The following is a 25,374-nucleotide window of genomic DNA, read 5'->3' as shown; positions in this document are numbered from 1 at the left end:
CCGAGCGACCAGTTAGCACATTCGGCCGATTCTAACAGATCACCTCGGAACTCCCTCCGGAACCTGTCAGGGCACATGTCAACCGCTGAAGACACTTTCACGAGTCCTATATCGAAACTAAGTATTAGGAGCATCACAAATGCTCTCTATAAATAAAGCTCATTGGCCCAGCCAATAGGTAAGACTTTTTTTACTTGACTTGTGCTTTCACATTATCAATAGAATTGCTCCTAGTACCTAACTTTGGCATCGGAGGATCTTCGACAGGCACTATACCGGTGTTCAAGACCTTACATACCGATTCTCCATCCACCTGTAAGTTAGCTTTATCTCTTATCTGTTTAGATTTAGTGCGAACAATTAATGATGAAGGATGAAACAAGTACAAAAAATGGGGCTATGACTTGCGCTATGAGGTTCGAACCTCAAACTATTGGTCTGTAAATTAAAGCTTTTTTTTTTTTTTTTTCACTCTGTTAGACCCTGTTGACAACAAAATTAATATTCTATATTACTCTAATGTACGGGAAGGAGATTCGAACTTAGGTGTGATGAGGCAGACACACTTCTTTAATTCACTAGCTTGACCCACATTTGCAACAGCAACAAAACTTAGGGTATGTTCAGTATTCTATTTGAATCTAAATTTTTAAACTTAAAAACATAATTTAAGTCCAAAGCCTAAAAATCTATTTGGATGCCCAGTTTTGAAAATCCAAACCCAATTTGAGTCTAAAAAATATCCAAATTCTTGAAAACAAAAAAGATGAAGTTATTTTTAGAATGTTTTTTAAAAGTGATTTATAAACAGTTTAAGGGCCAGTTTGACATTACTATGTTGTGAAAATAATCGCTGCCATATTTTTTTTAAGAGAATGTAGTTTGGCATTTGGTAAACATTTTGTTAAAAGTGATATTGGTACAATAATCAATTTCTAAGTGTTTGATTAAAAATTTTGAGTCCTCTACTTGAATAGGAAATCAAATGCCTTTTCTTTTTCTTTTTATTAGGGATATTTTTATTAAAAGAAGCGATAATATACTAAATCACAGTATACTATACAAATATTAATACTCTAATCCATGACATTTTCTAAAATAAACAATGCTTTAATGGGTCTTTGCTGCCTCTTTATTTATTAGATGTGCCTGTTTTGATATTGACTACAGAGGTAGGGATTGTTGGAAAATGAAAAAATTAATAAATTAATAAATAAATTAGAACCTGAACTGGAGCAAGTAAGTACTACCGACAGTTAGCCTGTGCTTGGCATACACGCTGTACTTATTCCGTCTAAACCGAATTGAATCTGGCCGCATTTGAGCTAGCCATTCAATTCCTTTGACTTTACCCACCGACATTTCTATTGTCCACCCAACCAAATATACAAATTATCTGATTGGGCCGCCGACAGATCAAGATCTAAAGTCATCATCACCGCATATGAACACTTCCAACATTTCAGCCATTCAAGTTTATTTATTATTAGTATTAACGATTAAATATACTTTTAATTGCTGTTATTTTTACACCACCCTTTTATTTCTTCTTTCATTTTATCTTTACATCTATCATGTAAATTTTAAAAAAATACTATCTTATTTTTCAACCCACTATTATTCTTAAAATATTATTTAATTATTAAATCAACCAAAACCCAAAATCTCTGCAAACACCTCAAATTCATCAATAATGGTAGTCACTAACGGCTCTCTGCACCAAAACCATCATCAACCAAACCCTGCTTTTCAATATCTCTTCCAAGCCCTCGACCCCATCTCCCTCGTTGTCTCCCAGAATCCAAAACAAGATCAAGAGCCAGTCCCTCTGTGGCTCATCACATAGAGCTACATCATGGGGAGAGGACCCGGATACAAAGCCTCCGTCGAGCTCAGAGAATCAAAGCTGCGAAGGAAGTATTGATGTTGGAATTTTAAAAAGATTTTAAAAATTTAACCGTTTTGATTTATTTAATTATTTTGGTTATTTTATTTTATTTATTATAAGAGTTATAAATATTTAATTTTCAGGATTTATTTCTATATTGAATGCCTTAATTTTCTAGTTTAATGTGGTGAATGTTACATGTTATTGGATGCCTATAAAAGGCCACTCCTCTTTCACATTTGAACAACCACAATACACCATCAAAATATCACTGTTTTCCTCTTTTGGGCTGAGGTGGCCGACGGAAGGAACTTTTGGTCATTCTTCTTTTGAGTGCATGACGTGCCACCACCAAGCCACAAATTTGGGCTTGAATGGAATGTGAGTAGATGGATATGTTGCGCTTCTGACTTCTGATCAAGTGATTGATTGGCCAAGCAAGGAACCTCCTCTTGGCCTAGGTTCTTTCACTTCCTTAGGCTTGAGGATGGTTAAGCTTCATATGGATGTTTTTTGTGATTTTTAGGTTTTTAAGTGAAAAACAATTAAATTAAATGAACGTTTAAATGTAAAGACAAGAATTAAAGTGCAATAAAATAGATCAAAGCGATAAATAAAGCAAGAACGAAATAAAAGCGATAAGAACGATAAACTAAATTAAACTTGAAATTAAACTTAATTAAAATGAAATAACAATGAAAAGTAAAGCAATTGAAATAACTTGAATTTAAAAGACAAGAAAATATAAATTGAACAAGAATTTAAACTTACACTAGAAAAAGGAAGAACTTGCTACACTAGGTGCTTGAAAAGTAAAATCCTAAGTCTAGGGAAAGAAAAGTGCAAGACGAAAAATAGGTTTGTCTGTCTGATGTTGTGTGTCTGCTGCCTTCGTTTGGTGAAGTTTATATAGGGTGTTCGTTGGCCCATAGGTTGGCCATTTAATGGCCAAATGTCAGCTCTTTTAAAATTTCTTTCCTTTCGAGGCCCCCCTAAATCCGTGGGATTGCATTGATGGAGATATTCTGACATGCTTGATTCTTTCTTACTTTGGAAAATTCTGAATTATCATCAACCTCCGTGATTTCTTTCCTTGTGAGGCCTCCGTCACATGCACATAATCCTCCAAAAATCCTGGGCTCGAATCAGTGGCTTGGGCTTGGACCTTCGAGCTTTCCACCCATTTTTATTACATACGATATATAATAAAATTCATATTCGTCCACACATATATATAATAAGACAATTAAATTTCAACCTACAAACCCTTCAGCCCGATTTGCAAAACACCCAAAGACTCCAACCGCCAAAAAACACAAGGCTCCGGCCTGCTCTGCAGCCTTCACATCTCCAACGGCAATTCCCCAAGGCTCCGGCCGCAATATTCCCCCAGCTCTCACTGCTATACTCCTGCAACTCACGACTGCTCCAAATCTTGGCCGCCAAACTCTATCAATACAAATCCCGGCCGCCAAGCTCTTTCAAACTGGGCTCCAAGCTTTAACAAAACCAGGCTCCTCCAAGTTTCTAGCTCCATCAGCAAATCTGGCCACATCATGCAAGCCCCAGCTCCTCCGGATGCAGCCCTGCCCATCCCGCAAGCCCCAGCTCCTCTAGCGGCCAAATCCCGCTGCAATTTCGATCTGGTTTTCCCTTCAGCTTCATCTGGCCGCAGTAGAGTGCTGCTCGGCCGTCATGCTTCATCGTCCCAGACACAACTCAAGCCTCTAGCCCAATTTCAAATCCAGCGCAGCTCGTCGACCAAGCTCCTTCAATCCGGCCTCCAAGTTTTGATAATCTGGCTACCTTCGAGCTTCTAGCCACAACCTGGCCACAAACACTCCATCTACACTAGAACTTAGTCCGACCACTCGTACTTTCGGAAGGTGCCCGGGTTGGGTGAATTTTCGCCACCCTCAAACAATCACATACCACAATCACCACCACAATATGATTCTCTCCTTTTTCTACTTTTTATACTTTCTTTACTTATATTATTATTTTGGGCAATGGTTCTGTGACTTGAATACCTATATCCGTCTATGAACGTGCTTATAGTATATCTTGAGCTTGTGTACAAGTGGTCGTAACTTGGAGTCTTGTAGACCTCCAATACTTGCTCGTGGGGAGGCTACAAAGTCTTTAGAACAGCGTTTTTGACTTGCTTCACTATGCCAAACTCACCTTTTTACTTTTAATTTATTTTGCTTTTACTTACCTGTCAATTTATTTTTCTTCAGTTTCATTGTACCCTAAAGGCTTTCCAAATTGTTTATATGTTATTTATAATATAAAGGTTTTTGTATTTGGCTTTACGAAAAAGGAAAACTATAATTTTTATAACATTTGAGGCTAGAAGAGGCTGAAGAACCTGAATTGAAACCGAGCCTGTTGAAGAAACAAGTCAATTTTCACACCAATACGGCCAAATGAAGTATAGGGTCCTTTGCCATGGCTCAGTCAGTGCCTAATTTCTCCGTTGTGTTGAGAAAAGAGAACTGCAAGCCACCGTCAACGCTTAAGATGGACCCATCGGCGAAGTGTTGGTCAAAAGCGAATGGGGTTTTGTCAAATTCGAGAGGGAGTAAGTTGGTGGCTGCAAGGGAGAAAAAGGTTGATGGAAAGGAAGAGCTACGTGAGTATGAAGGAATTGAAAAGGTTTGTCTATTAGATTCCATACATGTGCTCATGATCTTTCACACAACCTGAAATACATAGAAGACATACTTGACGTCATCTTCCTTGAGTACACGATCTCTGAACTCATTCAGTCGCAGTAGCAACAGTACGAGCGAAAAATGTGGGGAATGTGCCAATTGAAGGAAACACTAAATCCTAGTTATATTTAGCCACAAAGACAATGTTACAAGTAACCTTAGGCAACAAAAGCTTTAAATTTTTAATTATGAGATTTAACATAACTAATTCCAAGTATCTTGAGGTTTGGTTCTGATTGTTCCACTCCTAGACATTCTAGACTAAGAGAAAAGAGCATAGAAACTTTACCCTTGAAGCACTACTCAAGGTTGACATCCTTTGAGTTGATCACCTTATGAAAGGCCTTGAAGATTCACCAAATCACCAATGTAGGTGAACTCTAACTTTTCTACACCAAGGAAGATGGAGGAGATGATGCAACCTAGGAAGGAAAGGATGCTAGTTCTCACTTCCTAGGGTGGCCAGTTTTGGCTAGGTGGGAGGAGCAAGGTGGTGTTCTAACTCCTCTCTTGAAACTTGCTCAAAAACCCTAATTTTCTCAAGTGACAAAGTTCACTTATATAGACACACAAGAAGGAGACCAAAGTATCCCTCTAGGTAAGACCAGCCATGGGTTTTCATTAGGCCTCTTGGGTTCATACGATCATCCCACTGTGTTCACATGTCTTAACTAACCCAATGGGTCCAAGCCCAATAGGCATTGAACCTGATTTTATGGTTTAGGCCCAAACTACCCTTTTGCCGCATTATCTTAATTAATTCAATCTCCATTAAATTAATAAGTCTATGCACATCATATTTATTTCCTTTCATCTAACCTTATCAGTGTGCGATCCACTATGTTCTAATTGGTGAGGTAGTGGGTGATCCAAAACTCTTTATTGATCGATTGTAAATTAAAACTCCCTTTTAATTCTCTCTTTATGAGAACTAGATTATATCTTTGTTCTCAGGGCTTCCACAAACCTTGAGTGACGTCTAGCAACATGTCATGGTTGCCCAATCCAATATAGAATGGGGCTGTGAACCTTTTTAGTTGAGATTATCGTGCAATACAGTTTTTCTCTTAATCAATGCTCTTGATCACGCTAATTGGGGAGCGGAATTCATGTCAATTCATAGCATGATCTACTATCTCATGTGATTCATTGGAGCATGATCATAACTCTATTATTGATCTAGCTCGTTGCCTTGGCCAAAGATTTTCGAATCACATCTTCTGAGCATTCTCCTTCTTTAATGAAGATAGAGATCCCTTTTGGTACACTTAAATGTCTCTATGAACTGAACATGAACCCTAGTCATATCTTTGGGTTATGCCTAAAGGAGCACAATGCTTCAACATGGCTAAAGGCCCATGACACTTTCATGAGACAACTCGTGATGCCTTAGGTCAATGACTAATTTGCACAATTCCAACTTGAGAGATCCTGATTGACATGTAAGTAAAACTTCCATTCAAGTTCTCTCTGTTGATCGCGTTCAGTGAATTCATTCTCTAACGAGCACCCATACACTTATCTTAGTGTCTCAACGTGAATGACTCGAGACCAGTCATCCTCTTGATTGAGCATATATATTGCATGATGGTCCTTGTGGATTATCAATGTCCAGTTGATTATCCTATGACCATGAACAATATGTGGACATGATATAGAAAGGTCTCCTGAACTTAACTTCTTTAAGTTATTTTCTAAGTCTCACGATCCATGGACTTGTTGGTTAAGTAAATAAATAAGATAATTACTCAAAACAACATAATGCCTTTAATTAATTAAGTGAAATATCCTTAGAGTTTGCATATCATGATTGGCTCTGGGGCATACTTCTAACACCAATTACAGGGGAGAATCTGTTGGATTTTCGGTAGTAGTCAAACTCCTTGGTTTTTTTTCCAGACAAAGGTGAAGGAAATTTTAGTAATGTGGGTCCGACATCTGCTAGATGTCAGACATGCGCTATGCTCGAGTTCCAAGAGAAAATCCGAGGATATGGGTCCTTTCAATATGTGTATATAATGTATGTTTGGTATATTTATTAGAATAAAAAGATTTGTGGTGGTATTCATGTGCATATATACTTTCTCATATATTTGCTATTTCCTACAGAGAGCTTGAATGATTCCTTAAATAATCTTAGGGTTAATCGTTTTATTAGTTCCTGAACTTAGACATGATTTGTATTTGAGTTCTTCAATTTCAAAAATCGTTCCCGTGGTCCTTCAACTTCAGTTTTTTAGGACAAATGGTCATGTCGTCAATTTTGTTAACTTTTCTGTTAAATGCAGGGGCAAAATGGTATTTTTGTATTAAATTGATAAAAATATGAACAAAAAATTAATATTAAACTCTCTCTCTCTCTCCCCCCTCTATCCCGATTTCTACTCCCCCAAAACTTGAAAAAAAAAATTTGTTGGTTTTTGATTTGATTTTCTTTTATTGTTATTTTAAAGATATGATTTTTTATTTTTTATTTTTTATTTGGTTTTAATATAAAAAATACCATTTTGCCCCTGCATTTAACAGAAAAAGTTAACAAAATTGACGGCATGACCATTTGTCCTAACGAAAGTGAAGTTAAAGGATCATGGGAACAATTTTGGAAATTGATGGACTCAAAAATGCAAATCGGGTCTAAGTTCAGGGACTAATAAAACGATTAACCCATAATATTATTTGGGGGACATCATTGATGAGTTCACTCTATATTGTATTTGAATTATCCAAAACCATTTAAAGACCCAAAAAAGTGGTGTTCGTCTATTCTTTTGGTTACTACTAGATGTCTTAATGGGTTTTAATTTTTCTAATTTTTTACAAGAATATATTTAAATGAAGATTGAAAAAATAGACAGTTTGGTGCAAGGGGATTCGGGTTCCCTTCGATGTCCTATGTTCGGTTCCCTTCCCCCCCTCCCCCCCAATAACGCTTGTATAATAAAATAAAATAAAGGGTTCCGTTTATTAAAGTAAAATTTGTAGTGAAACTCATGAAATGTCAATTTATTTGAAGAATCCCTCAATAGATTAAAAAAAAAAAAAAAAAGACTAATATTTGACAAACTTGTTCTTAATAGGTTTTTTTTTTCTTCTTAAATTGCTTTGTTCCCAACACCACAAGAAGTTCTATTAGTACTGAGGAGTGTTAGTCACTGTCCGTTATATTCAGATGGGTGTGGCAATATCAACTTGATTTGTAGAGTAGAATAAGAGATGAGCTTTTTAGTAAATTGTAATTTCTAGTTTAGTAAACTTCTGAAAATAGTTAGTAATGTATGTGTTGCATTAGTTAATTGTCTTTTGTGGTCTTATTAATAAAGTTTATATTTGGTATTTAAGAATATTATTTTTGTTTTTTTGGAATTTATTTAAATTTCAAGGACGCAGTTTTTTTGTCCTCGGCGTCTTCTATTAAAATAAAAAATGTTTCTTTTTTTATTTATTTATAAAAAAAAACTGATAGAATTTTATTACATCAAAAATAAAATAAAGAGTACAGAGGACACAAACTCTATTAAAATGTTTCTTTTAATAAAATAAAGGTAACTCATAAGTTTCATTGTCATAAACAGATTGAATTAATGGTATGGAAGAGTGACACATAGATACTTACAGGCACATTGAGTGACATAGATAAATTACATTTGGCCAAAAGGAAATTTGTGAGTTCGAAAGACAGAAGGTGAAGTCTTTGTAGATGGGCACTAACCAGACATTAAACAAAGACGAAAGAAAAAGAGGTTTACGTGGCCCACTAGAAAATAAAATCTAAATAATAAATGATATCATTGTATAACACCTCTTTTATTGAACAAGGTAGCGGTTGCAGTCCCCCAAAAAGGACAAAAAAGAAAGAAAGATAGCAGCTTAAGTGAGCCGTACCACATGGAATGTGAAAGGCACTCTGCTACACTAGGATCGCTTGATCTGTATGGATTTTGATGAGGGATATAGTTTGGGATAAACATTTGGCCCCGCGGTTCGAAGCGGGTAGCCTGATGGGCTAAAGTTTGGCCTGATTTGATGATTATTTTTGTTCGATTCGACCTATTTTAAGGTTGGGTAGGACTTGGGCTTAGAATATGAAACTATCGACTCACCCACAACTTGGCCCGATAAGTTTTGTCCATGGTCATGTTCGGCCTGGTCCGATCTTGGCTCGCCTTCCTTTTTAAAATTTAATTGATGCACTCTCTAACCACCTTTATAATTAACCCAAATAATAGAATATGTATAATATAAACTTCTTATTTTGTTTACACATGTTATAGATTAAGTTATTTTTCAATGTTGTCTAAAATTTGTAACAAACAACAAATATAGACATTGAAATTACTTGTAGGATGACTAATAATGCCTTAAAATGGGTGAATAGGCTAATTTAAAATTAGAGATATTTAGTCATATATCCATTCTTAACACTAAAACTATAAATAAACCCTACACCATTTAATTTCTATAAACATACAAAAAAAAAAAAAAACTCAAAAAATGACAGCTGGCCCTATTGAATTTAATTTTGATTATTAAATTACTTTGATGCCCCATTGAGTGTTTTGAGATTTTTTTAATGAAGTTTTTGGTTTGGGTTTGTTTTAATAAATCAATGGTAGTTTTGTAATTTAAAAGAAGTTAAAAGCATTTTTGTTATGTTGTAAATGAGTTTTGGGTGTGTTTCTAAAGTCTATTTCATATAGGGTTATTTATTTATTTATTTATTTATAATTTGGTCTCCTATATTGGATATTATAGTGAATCTCCCTTAAAATTATAATTAATAAATAAAAATAAACTTCAGTAGCAAGATTGATATGACTTATTAATCCTGAAACATACAAAGCATAAAATAAAGGAACACACATAGAATTATTTTATGTGATAGAACTCCACCTTTGAGCAAAAAATGTAAATATCAATTCGAATTAGTAAATTTAGGTTTTAGCTACAAAAAAAACTTTCATTTTTAGCTTTTTCAAAAAAGATAGAGAAACCTCTCAACTTTGAAATGAAAGACATGCAAATGTAAAGGATTCTTTAGGAAATTCAAAAATAAATAAGGGCAATTTTGTCCATTTTGACTTCTTTTAAAAAAAATTTATCTCTTTTAGATTTTTCCAAAATCTCCCGAGACCATGTGTAAATATCAATATCTGAAATTGTAGTTTATAACAATTAGAAAAGTACCACAAATAGTTACCCCAAAAAAAAAAAAAAAAAACCAGAAATTGCCTTTATCAATCACGTGCCTTGTCTTCTCAAAGCTCATTGCCGGTGCCCTTAAGCTCTCCTCGAGTGTAATCCTCACCTTAGATGCAAAGACCATTAATTGGGACCACGACATCTCATTCCCATTGGAGGTCGTCTCACAGCCACTAATTAATCAAAGCCAATAATCTGCTCTCATTGTTGGAGCCTCGGCCTGAAAACATAATGATTTCTATTAATTATATTTCATGGGATGATTTTGAGATCTCTGAGTTCTCAAGCTACAGATGGCCTCATTTTTTTGCACTAATCGTATTTAAAACTAAAAATTGTTACGTAAATGTGGTTAGTCTTTCAAGTATTCGATTAAAAATGTGTAAATAAATGTGGGGGAGTTATGAATAAAAATCATTCATTTTCTTCTTATGATTAATTTTTATAACAGTAACAATATAACTCCTCAAAATATCAAAATCCTGTCGCATTTGATTAAAAATATGTAAATAAATCGGGTGGGAGTTACGAATGAAAACCTTTCATTTTCTTCTTATAAATAAATATGAATTAATTTTTGTAAGAGTAACAATAACTCTTCAAAATATCAAAATCTTATCTAATTTGATTACGAATATGTAAATGAACGCGGACGGGAAATTTACGAATAAAAATAATTCATTTTCTTCTTATAAATAAACATGAATTAATTTTGATGATAGTAACAATAACTCCTCAAAAATATCAAAAGCTTGCAATTAAGAATATGTAAATAAATGCGAAGAAGTTACGAATGAAAATCATTCGGTTTTTGTTTAATAAATAAACATAAATTAACTTTTATAACAGTAACAATAACTCCTCAAAATATCAAAATCTTGTTGCATTTGATTAAGAACATGTAAATAAACGCGAGCAAAAAAGTTACAAATGAAAATCATTCATTTTCTTCTTATAATTAAGCATGAATTAATTTTACACAATATCAAAATCTTGTCGCATTTTCATAGCTGCCATAATTTTGTTTTTACTATATTATCTTGCGTTTTAAGTATAAAATCTGGTCCCATCACACCTACTCACTCAACAACAAAACATGTCTCCACATCATACTTTTCCATACAAATCAAAGGGTACATTAGGTAATTGAATCAATATTTAGTACAATAAATAAATTCAGAAAAATGTAGTCTCCCAAACATAATGCAAACAAGTGGCGTCCTCACCAACCCCCAAAAACTCTAGTCACCAACTCTGAGTCTATTTTAGAAAGAAAAAAAAAAAAACAAATCAGTCTCCAACTCTTTATTATTATTAATATATATTTTTTAAATTATTTCATCATTTCCAATTTACTTCTCCACAAATTTAACCGTTTCAAAATCACCACAGAAGTCTTAATATTCCTGGGAAGAGGAGACGATGTTTAGTAAGCGCTCTTCAGGCGCGTGATGAACAGTGGGTGGTGTTGGATATCCTGCTTTTGCTATGCTGTCCACAGCAGGTTCAGACCTTACGAAAGTCGACCAACAAGCCACGCTTGCGCTTGTGTGTGCTCTACAGGTCGCGGGTTCGGTCATCAAACCAAACATTTAAGTTGGGCCGCCGTGGCGGTGGGTTGCTGCATTAGTCTCTCCGGAGTTCATACAATATGGTCGCTCCAATAAGCCCTACTATTAGGTGGTTCCCTGTTACAAAAATTAAAATGAGTGGGTCCATCCTAGAGTCAGAGCATACCAATATCTTTTTGAGAGCTTACAAATGAGGTTTAGTCTTTTTTTTGGTTTCTACAAGTTAATAGCGAAGAGAACGATCCTTACCAACTCAACCAACCATCGTTGACTTAAAACACATTTCTTTTGCTATAACCTCATAAATTATTTTTATAATTATAAAAGATGTCTCAAATTTGAAAAAATTCCTATGCATTTGGTTCCCACATGGCCTCATGCTGGTTCCACTCCAATACTATGTGTCTAGTTGGAAGGGCTACGTGGTACATCTGCACGATCGAAGAATTTCTTCTCAAATTCGATTCTCTCACCTCTCCAAAAATTTTCAACACATTATAGTCATTCCTTTGTATTGTTTTCTGCACATCACACATACATTTAATTGGATCATGATTCAACTTAATTTTTTTCTCTCGATAACATTATGTATGTTAAAGTGACACTAAGTTTTAGATTCCCAATTGATGTATAGAGCCCAAAATGAAAACAAATGAAACACGGAGAGCATAAGTTGTTGTCCAAAAATTGGTGTTGGAGTAGTATTCTTGTTATATTATTTATAAAACTTTTAGACTCCATTTGGATGGAAGGATTTGAAAGAAGGGATTTGGATTTGACAACAAAGCTAAATTTGTAATAAAAACAAAGGCTTTTCACAAATAGGCCAATTTTGAAATGACAGATCACTTGTCATTTTCTAACCGAGTCCTATTAAATTTTTACACACTAGAACTGAGTCATATTAAATTTTAACACACTAGAACTAGTTTTGGGTTGTCCTATCCAAATGGGCTCTATATTGGTTTTCATTTAATATATCATGTTAACATGAGTTTTTGAATAAATATCTCTAAAAACAACAACCACATTAGATTGAATATATTTGAAATAACTAGATGTAGTACAATTGAAATGACTATATGGAAAGAATAATTTGAAATGCATTTGTTTTCTTCTTTTCTTTCTTGTCCAAATTTGAACATACATGAATTATAATAGTCTATACACACCATATTTTTTTTACCTTAATTATAATGTCTTCTAAATTCATAAATTTGAAAATCAACAAGTGTACTGGCTGAGAGCATCTTTTTAAGAAGAAATAAATTTCCCTTTTCAAATTGTAATTTTTTTTTTTAACCAATGTGACAATGAAGACTCGAGTTTGTTTACTAATATTTTTATTTGTATTTGCTTTATTATTTTCAATTTTCATGAAGTCGAGCTACACTTGGAGCAACTCCACCCATTTGCCCTTAACCATGGCAAGGGTGGAGATAGGGCAGCCACTATTCACGTGAATAGTGGTTGCCCTTGCAAATAGTAATTTGTGTTTCCACCCGTTGCCATGGCTAAGGGCAATTACTATTCATTTTTTTATTTTTTCCTCCTATTTTTTAATGAAAATAATTAATGTGGGTAATATTTTCAGATAAGATTTCCGGGTTCCTACGTGTCAAGACTATTCATAATCAGATAAAATTTCCGGATAAGATTTTTGGATTCAAATTTCAGATGAATTTCAAAATTCAAATTCCACGTATGAAAAAATTTCATCTCATTGCCGGACATGGGACAATGACAAATTTGGAGCCAAGCCTCACACAAGGAAACATCTTCCACGGTGCTCCAAGCCCCTTCGGTTTCGATAGAAGAAGCCATAAAAATGTGAAATCAAAATGCTAGATGAAAAAGAGGAAAATGTTGAGTAAAAAGAGTGAATAATAGTAGAAGTATAATGAAATGTATGAGTATTGGTGTTGAAAGTGAAGGGTATTGATAGGTATTTATAGAAAAAAAATATCAGAAATTTTTTTCATTTTTTTTTCATTTTTTTATTGCCCAAAAAAGCCTCAGCCGTAGGATGGATTCGGAGATGCTGATCGGAGGGCTGAGGAGGCGACACGTGGCAAATTCCTGTTGGAGCTGGTGACAGGACCTAATCCCAATTCCACTTTGGAATTAGAGCCAAGTCCTATGCGTGTCCGACACCTGGCGAATGTCGGGCACAATGACCTTTTTACCCTTCCTGTTACAGTATCTAATAAAACTTCCCTTAGACTTTTGCCGAAAATTCGGCAGAGTCCCCTCTGTATTTCGTCCAAACCTAAAAGTCTTCCACCTGTTAAACAAGCAAATAAATTCACCCAACTGCCAAAATAACTCAACTAAACAATTTTCGACTCTGGTTCTCAGTTCCAACTAGATATCAGAGCAATTTTTAAATAATTTACAAGAGTTCAAGAACTTTCCAACAAAATCCTACGGTTCTTGATGGTGCGGAGGCTAGGAGTGGCCCGGTGGTGGATCCCTGCGCACTTCTATTGCTTGAGGGCGAAAAACAAGTTGAAAATGTGAGTGGACAAAAATAATGTTCTTGAAAACAGTTTATAACCATAATAACCCCCATGGTAAAAATAAATTGATCAGAAAAACTAGAGTTCAACTATGTTTAATATAAGGTATTCATCTAAATACATATATAAATGTATATATATAAATTCGTATAACTGAACAATTATCTAGAGATGTAAAACATGCACGAATATTGAGAAAACTAGTATAAAATGACTGAAAGCAATAGCTGTATAAAAGTATTCAAATTCCTTTAAAACTACCACCTAATTGTACCCCTGTAAAATCCGTCAATTCCCCTGGCAGGTCTCGGTGACACAAAGTCTATCCGAGCCGCAAACTGGCAGGATTCAGGGGACTATGATTAGCCTGATCTACCGGCGACTCGAGCCGCTCTGGCATGATGCAGGGGACCGTAGTCAGCCTGATCCGCAATCCTGGCAGGTCTCGGGGACACAGAGTTAGCCGAGCCGCAAATCCTGGCAGGTCTCGGGACACCAAGTCTGCCGAGTCGCAAATCCTGGCACTCGCGGTCCGAGCGTCCCCGAAACTCGTGAAGCAATGTCAAGTGCACTGACAGAACTGTAAACAGACTGGATGTCCGTAGACATCGGTCCATCTGAGGGTAATCACCAAATAAAAAGCGGGTACATGGTGGTCTTAAAATAAATTTCTTTAAGAAAATCTGAGTAATCTCTGTAATCTCAAATTATGCTGCTATCTCATCTGATTCACACCTCAAACTCTGTTTCTATAACTTTTTAGCATATATAAATAAGCAGCACGGAATTATAGAACTATTACTGTACTAATCATGCTCGGAAACATAATAAAACTTATTCAAGATCAAATAATGAAATTTATTCAGATAAACTCATTTGTAAAAACTTATTTATATAAAATCAATATAAAATCATTTATGTAAACTCATTTATATAAATCGTTTATATAACTCATTAATATAAAATCCTTTATGAAAGCAAGTCCACTCACTGCTGGTCCGAGCTATTTGGACCTCTCGAAGGTCCCTCCTGTGGCTCAGTCTGGCCTCTGATGCCTGGTTAACCATGAATATTAAATTAATAAAACTGCTCGATAAAAGAATTAAATTAAACACCCTGCCTCCGGCTCCTAGAAATGCGTGCACTCATTTTCAAGTCACTCATATGCCCACTTTAGCTTTTCAGACAATGAGAATGGCCTTGAAAGACCTGAAGCTTTACTAAGCGATAAACCGTCGGACCGGCTGATCCGGAACCCCGTGGTGTCCACGATCTCCGATGGCCAATATGGGACTCCCTATAGGTTTCTCACGGAGAAAGAACCATGTTTCGCGACGGACAGTCGGATTGGCCAAAACCGCAGTATCGCTTAAAATCCAAACCCTAGCCCCAGGGTTCGCGATTTCAGAGTATCCGGGACTCTGATTCGCAATCCGTCGAATCCGACACGATTCTGAAATCATGTAGAACGACATATCAAAAATCGAGTGCGATCCAAAGACTCGAAGACACTGCACCCAAGGATCGCGCAATATACAAAATTCATTCGGGGCTCAAACGGTCTCCAAATCGAGATCCGCAAAATTCTACCCGCTCGTGACAACATGAGGATCACAAAACCACATAGAGTCACTTCACTACCCTCACCCACGCACTGCCACACGCACGGGCAGTTTGGGTGTCCAAAGCGATAACGGGTCGCCGGAAAAACTCAAAATCAAGACACCAAACTCCTATCCTAGGTAAAACATCCCATTTGGAGTAATTTTTGTTCTTGGACATACCCCAAAAAAGTGGCCGAAAATGGCCGATCACGGCGGCCGAAGTTCGGCCGATTTCAATTCGAAAATCGAGTGATCTAGAGGTAAAATCGATCGAAACCCAGCCAACCATCAGTTAGAGCACGAAAAATAGCTGAGAATTCATACCTTGCTCGATCGATTTGATTGAGAAACGAGGGAGAACGAATGAGATGAAGTTTGGATGAAAACCGGTCGATTTTTGCCTGATTCCGGCGAGCTCCGGTCGGTGTAGGGGCTGAGACCGGTCAAGAAAGGACGGCGACGGCGAGACGAAGCCGACGGTACCAACGGCGGAGGTCACCGTGCCCTGTGGCGGCGGCAAGCTAGAACTAAAGAGGGAAGGGGGCGACGGCGTCACGCCCGGGAGGAGGAGAGAGAGAGGAGAGAGAAAACGAGGAGAGAGAAGGAAGAAAGAGATAAAAATCTGACTTTGTCTAAATTACCGTTTTGCCCTTTGAGGTATTTTGACCGTATTTTCTTCGTTACAACTCCGATTCGAGTCTACTCCATGTCTACGGACTCGTTTCGCCGTGCTCTACGCAACGGTGTAAGCGAAATTGCCAAATTCCTTGTCGATCAAAAAGTCAACTTTTTCCTATTAAATAATGCGAGGGCAAAATTATCTTTTTGCTAGAATAAATTAATCCTACTTTTTAGATATTTTGTTTTGGGTTATTACAGCTAGCATTTTGCTGACGTCAGCGCGCGCTGGTTCAAATTTTTTTACCGTTGGCGCGTGCATTGCATGCGCCAACAGTAAAAAAATTTGAAACGCGCTAGATGACGTCAGCGTGACACGAGGGCTGACGTCAGTGACCGTGGGCTGGAGCTCGGGCTCGTCTCGCCTTTGGGTTGGCCCGAGTTGGTGGGTCCCACACCACCCCCGTGCCTTGGCTGCGCGGTGGAACGTCCTTTTTTTTTTTTCCTCCCCTCGCCTCAGGCCGGGCTCTCCCGCTCGAGTAGCTCTTAGACTCGAGTTTGTTTCAAAAGCGAGCTGAGCTGAGTCTAACTAGCCATAACCTCTAACTCGGCCTACAAGGAAGTTGAGCAGGAATCTACTAGCTTTTTTCATTCAAAGCAAGGGATATAGACGATAATCCATCCTTACCAAAGAGTGGTATGCATCGTTGCCACAAAAATAGGGTTGGATTATGGTTGGGCTAGTTTGATTTTGAGTCCAAACTGACCATTGAGCTTGAAGCCTTAGTGGAGAAAATCTTAACATCAACGCTGAACCACTACCCTTGAAAATCGACACTAGGTTCACCGAACAAATGGTCTGGTGTGGCTAGGTTTTGATTTTTGAGGGAGACAAAGGTGAGGGGGCGCTAGATACTGACAGAGAGAAATTTGCATATAGGAGAAGAAGAAGGAAGAAGAAGAAGAAGAGAGGATTGAGAGAAGAAAGGGCCGGAGAAAAAAAAGAAGAAAAAAAGAGGTGTTGGGGTTTGACTCCTACGGATAAACTAATGGGAGCTTCACTAATATATCCAAAATAGGAGTTGAAATTATAAAAAAACCCCATATGAAATGCATTTTAGAAACACACCCAAAATCCATTTACTATATAAGAAATGAGTGGTTAAGTTCATATAAATTATATGACTGCCATTGATTAACTTAAAACAAACCAACACAAAAAACTAAACAAAAAAAAACCAAAACAAGCCCAGCAAGCCCGAGGTACATTGTTAATACCATATAATAGAAGTACATTGATAATACCATGTCACAGAAGTACATTGTTAATACCATTTCATACAAAAAACTCAAAAACTAAAAAAAAAAAAAAAAACAGCAAGATATCTGATATCTTTTGCAGAAACCACCTCCAATTGTTCACAGTTTCACTAGAAACAATCACAAAGGAAATACCTTTACAAGAGAAAAAAAAAAAAAAAAAAGGTACCCTGCTAATACTATGTCATAACACTATCTTCATAGTAAAAATCACATTATGTATATCATAAACTTTAAGTGCACAACTATATATAGAGCAAAATATAGAGTATGCTTTGTTACTGCAAATCTGTTAATACTATGTCATAGAAATCATCTCAGTTGCAGGGTATAAACAATATAACAAATGTTCATACCACTTACTGGAAGTTAACAGAATAAATGTTCATACCACTTACTGGAAGTTAACAACTACATCATTTCATTTGCATAATTGGTATGATAAAGAATCGAAACAATACCAGACATCAAAACCAAGTCAACATTAAACAGTGTTTTACGCATTAAAATTACAAATAACCTAGATCACTGAGAATCTAAATCCAAGAACAGTAATTATCAAATTTCTTTACTTTTGTTCAATTTTCTTAGTAACCAAACATTAGATAGCATACACAGATAAAGCCAAACAAGTCAACAACAGTGAGAAAAACAAGCATAATGAATTATAAATCACTAATTCCACTTATTATATCATTCTAAAATAGAAAAAGCAATACATCAATGACTCATATTGACTAATTGAGTATTTTACGCCAAGAACTCATCCCAAAATTCTAACTACCACCAACTCTAGCATCGTCGGCGTGTCAAAGAATGAAGAATCAAATTGAATCACCATATCACCATTGCCAAAACCTCAATTCAATCATACACCAAGCAAACACAGAAATTAACAACAACAAAAAATACGATAAATTAAAATTTTCACAGTAACCTCTAAGAGCTTTTGTGCATGAGAGACTTAGTTGTTCTTAAGAGAATCCCTCTCCTGGCAATGTATCCATACAGGCTCATTCCTCCAGAGGAGTTCTTAGATCCGTCTCCATCCACATTGAGGTTGCTGAGGTTGATGTCGCACGGATTAGACGACAATGGAGAAGGAACTGGAGGCGTGTCGTAGGCTGACGAAGATGATTGCGGTGGCGTTAAAGGTGAAGAAGGATGGTGCGTTCACTGGAGTGTCTGATGGAGATGGAAGAAGGGAAATCGGAGATGGAGTTTTTGGGGAAGGTGAATCGGCAACGGGTTGCAGCAATGGAGTCGGCGAGGGCTGTGGTGGAGACGACGAAGATACAATGGAGAATTGAAAAAAGAGAAAAGCCAGAAGAAGGGCTCGATGAACCTCACCATTATTGAAGACAAAGCAAAAGGGTAAAGCAGTAATTCAATATAGCTGTTGAATTTAAGAAATTGATAGCTGTCAAATTTTGGGTTTATTTTAGATGTGTTTATATACATTGAATGATATAGAGTTTCTTTATAAAACTATGTCTAAGAATGGATATTTAATTAATTTTCTAAAAACTAATTGAGAGCCAATGTAGCTTTTTAAACACACAGGATATGAATTTGAAATGTTTTAATAAATCTAGACCAAAGTAAAAAAAAAAAAAAAAAAAACAAAGGTTGGGGATTTTATCTAATCGATCCGTTTAAAACAAACAAATAAAATTTAAAAGCAAGATGAGAAAATGGAATTCATTCAAAGAAATGGCTGCAGATGAGAATCTACGTATATTACTCCTCTCTCCTATAGGCTAATCCTCTCCGGTTTCCAAACTCACCCACTCCCCAGGCATGTAAGGGTGGGACCCACCAAAGACCATAGGCATTCACCTACCGCATCGCCCAAAACCCACCACACGACCCAAAACAAGCGCGTCGTCTCCAAATTAGTTAAAAAACAACACCACGATTTCAGTGTCAATAAAATTTAAAAAAAATCCGGAAAAAAAGAAAAATAAAAAACTGAAAAAAGAAAAAAAGTGAAAAAAAAAAGAGCGTGGGAAAGAGTGGGCAAAGGCAAGGCAGGGGCAGAATCCCAGATCTAGCAGAAAGCCACGCAAGCGCATTTCGCTATAAATAAGGCGAGAGTGAGCCATTCGAACTCGCTCCTCTCTCTTCTACGCTAGTAACTGAAACAAGCGAAGAAGAAGAAGAAAGAACCAGTCAAGTCTTCTTTACCTCCGAAAGGTACGAAGACCCTCCCCTCCATTTTCTGGTTCTGTTCCTCCTCTTATTATCTCACTCTTCTTTTAGGCTTCTCTCTCGGACCCCTGTGTATTGCTGCCTTTTTTTTCCCCCCCATCATTTCCAACCCTTTTTGCCATGCCAACGTGATCTAGAGCTTACCTTTCACTCTTTTGTTTACCATTTGTAAAAAAATTGATTTGATTTTTTGGTTTTACGCTGAGATCTACACTGGTTAGTGTCCACTTCTGCGATTCTGTGTTGGATTTTGCGAAAATTTAGGATTTTTCGGATACCCCTTTGGTTTAATTGAATGAACATTTGGTGGCATTGGGATTTTGGTTGTTGGGCATTTTGGGTTGCAGATCTGAGTATGTTATGGTTTTGGTATTTGTAGATCTGTTATTGGGTTTTTGGGTTTTGCTGTAGATCTCTGAGTTAAGTGGGTTTCTCTTTGGCTGTTATGATTTTCTTAAAGATAAGGCCAAATAAAAATTGGATTTTCTTAAGTGGTTCAGATAAATTCCCTGCATGTAGGATTAGATCTATAAGTGAGAACATTTCTCTTTCAACCGTTTCTCTGCTATACGACGATTTCAGGATGAGATTCCTTGCTTTAAACATTAGATCCATAAGCACAAAGTTCTGCTATATGAGGTTGTAGGTTCTCTGGTTGGATTTGATGGAGTGTTTATAATTCAGGCATCTATGTCGTTCTTCAGGATGTCTCAGTATCAGTATTTTTTCTTTCATTTTCACATGAAGATAACAGAGACGTTTCATGAAATTAATTTTTTTGATTCTTTTAAATCAATTCTGATATTATTTAGTTGCATAATAATCATAACTAAGGAAGCTCTATTTTGAATCTGTTCTCATTTGAAATTTTCGGAGGGTATAAACTTTTGTTGTTCTTGATTTCAATCAACTCTTTTGTGTATAATTTTCTCTCTGTCGGGGTGTTTTGAATGGTTGACATGATGTAACTTAAAAATTTTCTTAAACTTTTTATTGCCTGGTCATCGTGAAAATGTTTCTTCTTCTAGTTGTTGAGTCAGCTAAGTTGTGTTGGTTGTTGATCTGATCAAACAGAGAAATGGCGTCTCACATTGTTGGATACCCTCGTATGGGCCCCAAGAGAGAGCTCAAGTTTGCTTTGGAATCTTTCTGGGATGGGAAGACCAGTGCCGAAGATTTACAGAAGGTGGCAGCTGATCTGAGATCTTCCATCTGGAAGCAGATGACTGATGCTGGGATCAAGCACATCCCCAGCAACACTTTCTCATACTACGATCAGGTGCTTGACACCACTGCATTGCTCGGGGCTGTTCCACCAAGATATGGATGGAATGGTGGTGAGATTGGATTTGACACATACTTCTCCATGGCCAGAGGAAATGCCTCAGTTCCTGCTATGGAGATGACCAAGTGGTTCGATACCAACTAGTACGTAAACCCTCTCTCAGCATTATGTTTATTAAAAGTATCAACATATTATTATGCATTCTTATGGTTTATACTAACTTAATTAATGTACTAATCCAGCCATTTCATTGTCCCTGAGTTGGGACCTGATGTCAACTTCTCCTATGCTTCTCACAAGGCTGTCGAGGAATACAAGGAGGCTAAGGCGGTATGTATACATGATATGTTCATTCTCTATTCTCTATATCATTTGTTCTGTATATATGTCTGCACACATAGGCAGAGAGGCACACAAGTAAACACAAACACATGCATATCTGAATGGAAATCCTAGTCTGTTTACCCCGTTAATTATGGTGAAAACTTAATCCAATCTTTTTTATGCAGCTTGGAGTGGACACCATTCCAGTCCTTGTTGGTCCTGTGTCATACTTGTTGCTTTCGAAACCAGCAAAGGGTGTTGAGAAGTCCTTTTCTCTTCTCTCTCTTCTTGGAAAAATCATTCCAATCTACAAGTAAGATACTCTTTGTATATCAGATATACTCTGTCTTGCTTCTGTTAATTTGAAGTATCCAACTTAATTGTTCCAACTATGAATGTCTATTTAGGGAAGTTATATCTGAGCTTAAGGCTGCTGGAGCTTCATGGATTCAGTTTGATGAGCCCACGCTTGTTATGGATCTTGATTCTCACAAGTTGCAAGCATTCACTGATGCCTACTCTCACCTGGAATCAACTCTATCTGGCTTGAATGTTCTTATTGAGACCTACTTTGCTGATGTTCCTGCTGAGGCATTCAAGACCCTCACTTCCTTGAAAGGTGTCACTGCATATGGTTTTGATTTAGTTCGTGGTACTAAGACCCTTGATTTGATTAAGGGTGAATTCCCTAAAGGAAAATACCTCTTTGCCGGATTGGTTGATGGAAGGAACATTTGGGCTAATGATCTTTCTGCCTCCCTAAGTACTTTACAGACTCTTGAAGGCATTGTTGGCAAAGGTATTCAACTTTTCTACAGTTTTTAGTGATAATATCAAATAATTTAGTTTCTAAAGTTGCATTTCATTAATTATTTGTTTGTTCCGTGCAGATAAACTTGTTGTCTCCACCTCCTGCTCTCTTCTTCACACTGCTGTTGATCTTGTTAATGAGACCAAGCTGGACCAGGAAATAAAATCATGGCTCGCTTTTGCTGCCCAGAAAATTGTTGAAGTTAATGCTTTGGCCACGGCCTTGGCTGGTCACAAGGATGAGGTAAAACCTTATTTTTCATTTAGGTGATCAGATTTGTTCATAAATCACAAATTTCTTGCATTTTGGCAAATAATTAAATTTGGAGGCACAAATATTTATAATAATCATAAAGTTAGAAGAGTTGGCAGTATAATATTATCTGTATTAGATTGCACATTTTGGGGTTTGACATTGTTCACTTCAACATTGTTTTCTCAGGATTCTTTTGAGTTTTGTTTCTCTCTTTGTGTGGTACTGATCCCTAATTATAACTCACATTTTATGTTTTTTCATCAGGCATTTTTCTCCGCTAATGCCGCAGCTCAGGCTTCAAGGAAGTCCTCCCCAAGGGTGACCAATGAGGCTGTTCAAAAGGCTGTAAGTGCTTTCAATTCATTTGCCTTTCCAATTGACATGCTGTTAAAATGGTTTTGCACTTTGAATTGACTTTTCCTTTTGCCTCCCAGGCTGCTGCGTTGAAGGGTTCTGACCACCGTCGTGCTACTAATGTAAGTGCTAGACTTGATGCTCAACAGAAGAAGCTTAACCTTCCAATTCTCCCAACCACCACCATTGGATCATTCCCTCAGACCATTGAACTCAGGAGGGTCCGTCGTGAATACAAGGCCAAGAAGTGAGTGAAATTAATTGTTCCGTATTTTTCATAAAAGTTATGAATCATAACTATTTCATCATAACTATTTCATTAATATTGCATTAGTAATTGTGCTGATGTGTGCTGTACTCAGGATTTCTGAGGAGGAGTATGTCAAGGCCATTAAGGAAGAAATTAGCAACGTTGTCAAGCTTCAGGAAGAGCTCGACATTGATGTCCTTGTCCATGGGGAGCCCGAGGTGAGATTTCCTTTATGAATATCTGTTCAAGAAAGCGAAGAGAGAGATATTCTACTGCTTAAATTTTTTTAGTTATTATCAATTAAAAAGCTGGAAATTCTTTATCTTATTTTTCATCTTTTTTAAGATTTTTTCTTTTTATGTGTCCCTCTAATTCATTATTTGTATGTTCTCATGGCAGAGGAATGATATGGTTGAGTACTTTGGAGAACAATTATCAGGCTTTGCCTTTACCGTCAATGGCTGGGTGCAATCTTATGGATCTCGATGTGTGAAGCCACCAATCATCTACGGTGATGTGAGCCGCCCCAATCCAATGACCGTGTTCTGGTCATCTGCTGCCCAGAGCATGACTGCCCGCCCAATGAAGGGAATGCTTACAGGCCCTGTCACCATTCTTAACTGGTCCTTTGTTAGAAATGACCAGCCCCGATTCGAGACTACCTACCAGATTGCTTTGGCCATCAAGGATGAAGTGGAGGATCTTGAGAAAGCTGGTATTAACGTTATTCAAATTGATGAGGCTGCTTTGAGAGAGGGGTTGCCCCTAAGGAAGTCTGAGCAAGCTTTCTACTTGGATTGGGCTGTCCACTCCTTCAGGATCACCAACTGCGGTGTGCAGGACACTACTCAGGTCTTTTTCCACTTCTCTGTTTTCTTTAATCGTAAGCATTTGTTTTCTCGGTTCTTTTTAATTGCTTCTATTTTCTGAACTGGTTTTGTTTTCAAACCAACCTACAGATTCACACTCACATGTGCTATTCCAACTTCAACGACATCATCCACTCAATCATTGACATGGATGCTGATGTGATCACCATTGAGAATTCTCGTTCAGATGAGAAGCTCCTGTCAGTCTTCCGCGAGGGAGTGAAGTATGGTGCTGGCATTGGCCCTGGTGTCTACGACATCCACTCTCCAAGAATACCATCAACTGAAGAGATTGCAGACCGGATCAACAAGATGCTTGCGGTGCTTGAGACAAACATCTTGTGGGTTAACCCTGATTGTGGTCTCAAGACTCGCAAGTACACTGAAGTGAAGCCAGCCCTCAGTAACCTGGTTGCTGCTGCCAAGCTCCTCCGCACCCAGCTCGCCAGTGCCAAGTGAATGATTTGAGAAAGGAAAGCTTCAATTCTATTGCATTACAGGAACTTGAAACGGTTCTTTAATCATATGTTTTATTGGTTCAAATAACTGTGTGTTGAAATATCTAGTAGGCTTTTAATGCGCTTTTGAGAGCATTTTATCTTCTTTTTTGTTTGTTATTTTCCTTTTGATATTTTGTATTTTTGAGGCCCCGCCTCGTCATTTCCATGGGCACCAAACTGATTGGTGTACATGATGATAAAAGAAGAAATCTCATTACCAAGTTGTGTGGTGTCCATGTTTCCAAGCCTATTCCTCATTTTTATATCAATCCCCTCATCGTGCCTGCAACAAAAAAATTGCGTTCATAAGATGCACTTATTTAGAAATTATATTTTACTTCCAACCGATTTCCATTGAACCGTACAGAGCCCTAGAAATAGGTTACGTTTCAGCATTTCCAATTGGGTTGTAGGCAATAGAAAAATTGATTGATACAGTTTCACATTTTAGTTTATGTGCCAAGTTGCCAACTGAAAAGTCAAACCTACGGGAAAATTCTACAATGGCAAAAGTAGCATTCAGATTTGTTAACCCGAAAACCCACGTTTAGGTAAATAAATTGATATCCGCAAAGTAACAAGAGGGTTTAGGTAAAGAAATTGATATCCGCAATGTAACAAGGAGGTTTGTCGTGGCTGAGATGGATGCCATACGTGCAGTTCTATTAGCTTGCCAACACGGAGGTTTCTCTAGTGTGGTTGAGTTTGATTCCCAAGTTGCCATTCATATGGTGAAGGGGGAGAGGAAGGTGGATGTGGAGGTGGATAGTATTCTTTTCGACATTCACGCTGCGATTCGAGAATTTTAGGAAGTAATATGCACCTCGTAGTTCTAACTTGTAACAAAGCTGCTCATAAGTTTTTATTGGGACTTTGTACCACTAGTATGGTTGTTTAATACCTTAACTGCAGATGCTAATATACACATTCGTGTTTTATAAATGGAAGATTTTCCGCTGGTAATGCTAGGGCCTTTTCAGTACTGATGATTAAGGAGACCGACTAGACGAGGCACAACATTGTTCATAGGTTGGCCCGGAGATTGAATCAGATTATGAAGTTCTTTTTCTTGGGAAAAA

General features: G+C 37.1%; 1 protein-coding gene across 1 annotated transcript; it reads left to right on the top strand.

Annotated features, from left to right (window-relative positions):
* The first annotated feature begins 19,357 nt into the window (after positions 1-19,357).
* LOC117635711 (5-methyltetrahydropteroyltriglutamate--homocysteine methyltransferase) lies at positions 19,358-24,518 on the top strand. Its single transcript, XM_034370069.1, has 11 exons — positions 19,358-19,632; positions 20,722-21,075; positions 21,175-21,262; positions 21,442-21,569; positions 21,664-22,055; positions 22,147-22,310; positions 22,587-22,667; positions 22,757-22,923; positions 23,039-23,144; positions 23,326-23,778; positions 23,886-24,518. The coding sequence occupies exons 2-11, from the start codon at positions 20,726-20,728 to the stop codon at positions 24,252-24,254; spliced, it is 2,298 nt and encodes a 765-aa protein (XP_034225960.1). The 5' UTR covers positions 19,358-19,632; positions 20,722-20,725; the 3' UTR covers positions 24,255-24,518.
* Positions 24,519-25,374: the final 856 nt, after the last annotated feature.

The sequence above is a fragment of the Prunus dulcis genome, chromosome 7, assembly GCF_902201215.1.
Source record: "Prunus dulcis chromosome 7, ALMONDv2, whole genome shotgun sequence".
NCBI classification, from domain to species: domain Eukaryota; kingdom Viridiplantae; phylum Streptophyta; class Magnoliopsida; order Rosales; family Rosaceae; genus Prunus; species Prunus dulcis.
The sequence above is the reverse complement of the archived record's forward strand: the minus strand, read 5'-3'. Positions and strand labels throughout refer to the sequence as shown.

Coding starts and splice junctions, on each gene's coding strand:
- LOC117635711 (XM_034370069.1), top strand. CDS start 20,726: ATGGCGTCTCACATTGTTGGATACCCTCGTATGGGCCCCAAGAGAGAG. Junction 21,263..21,441: donor AATACAAGGAGGCTAAGGCG/GTATGTATACAT, acceptor TTTTTTATGCAG/CTTGGAGTGGACACCATTCC. Junction 22,056..22,146: donor TGAAGGCATTGTTGGCAAAG/GTATTCAACTTT, acceptor TGTTCCGTGCAG/ATAAACTTGTTGTCTCCACC.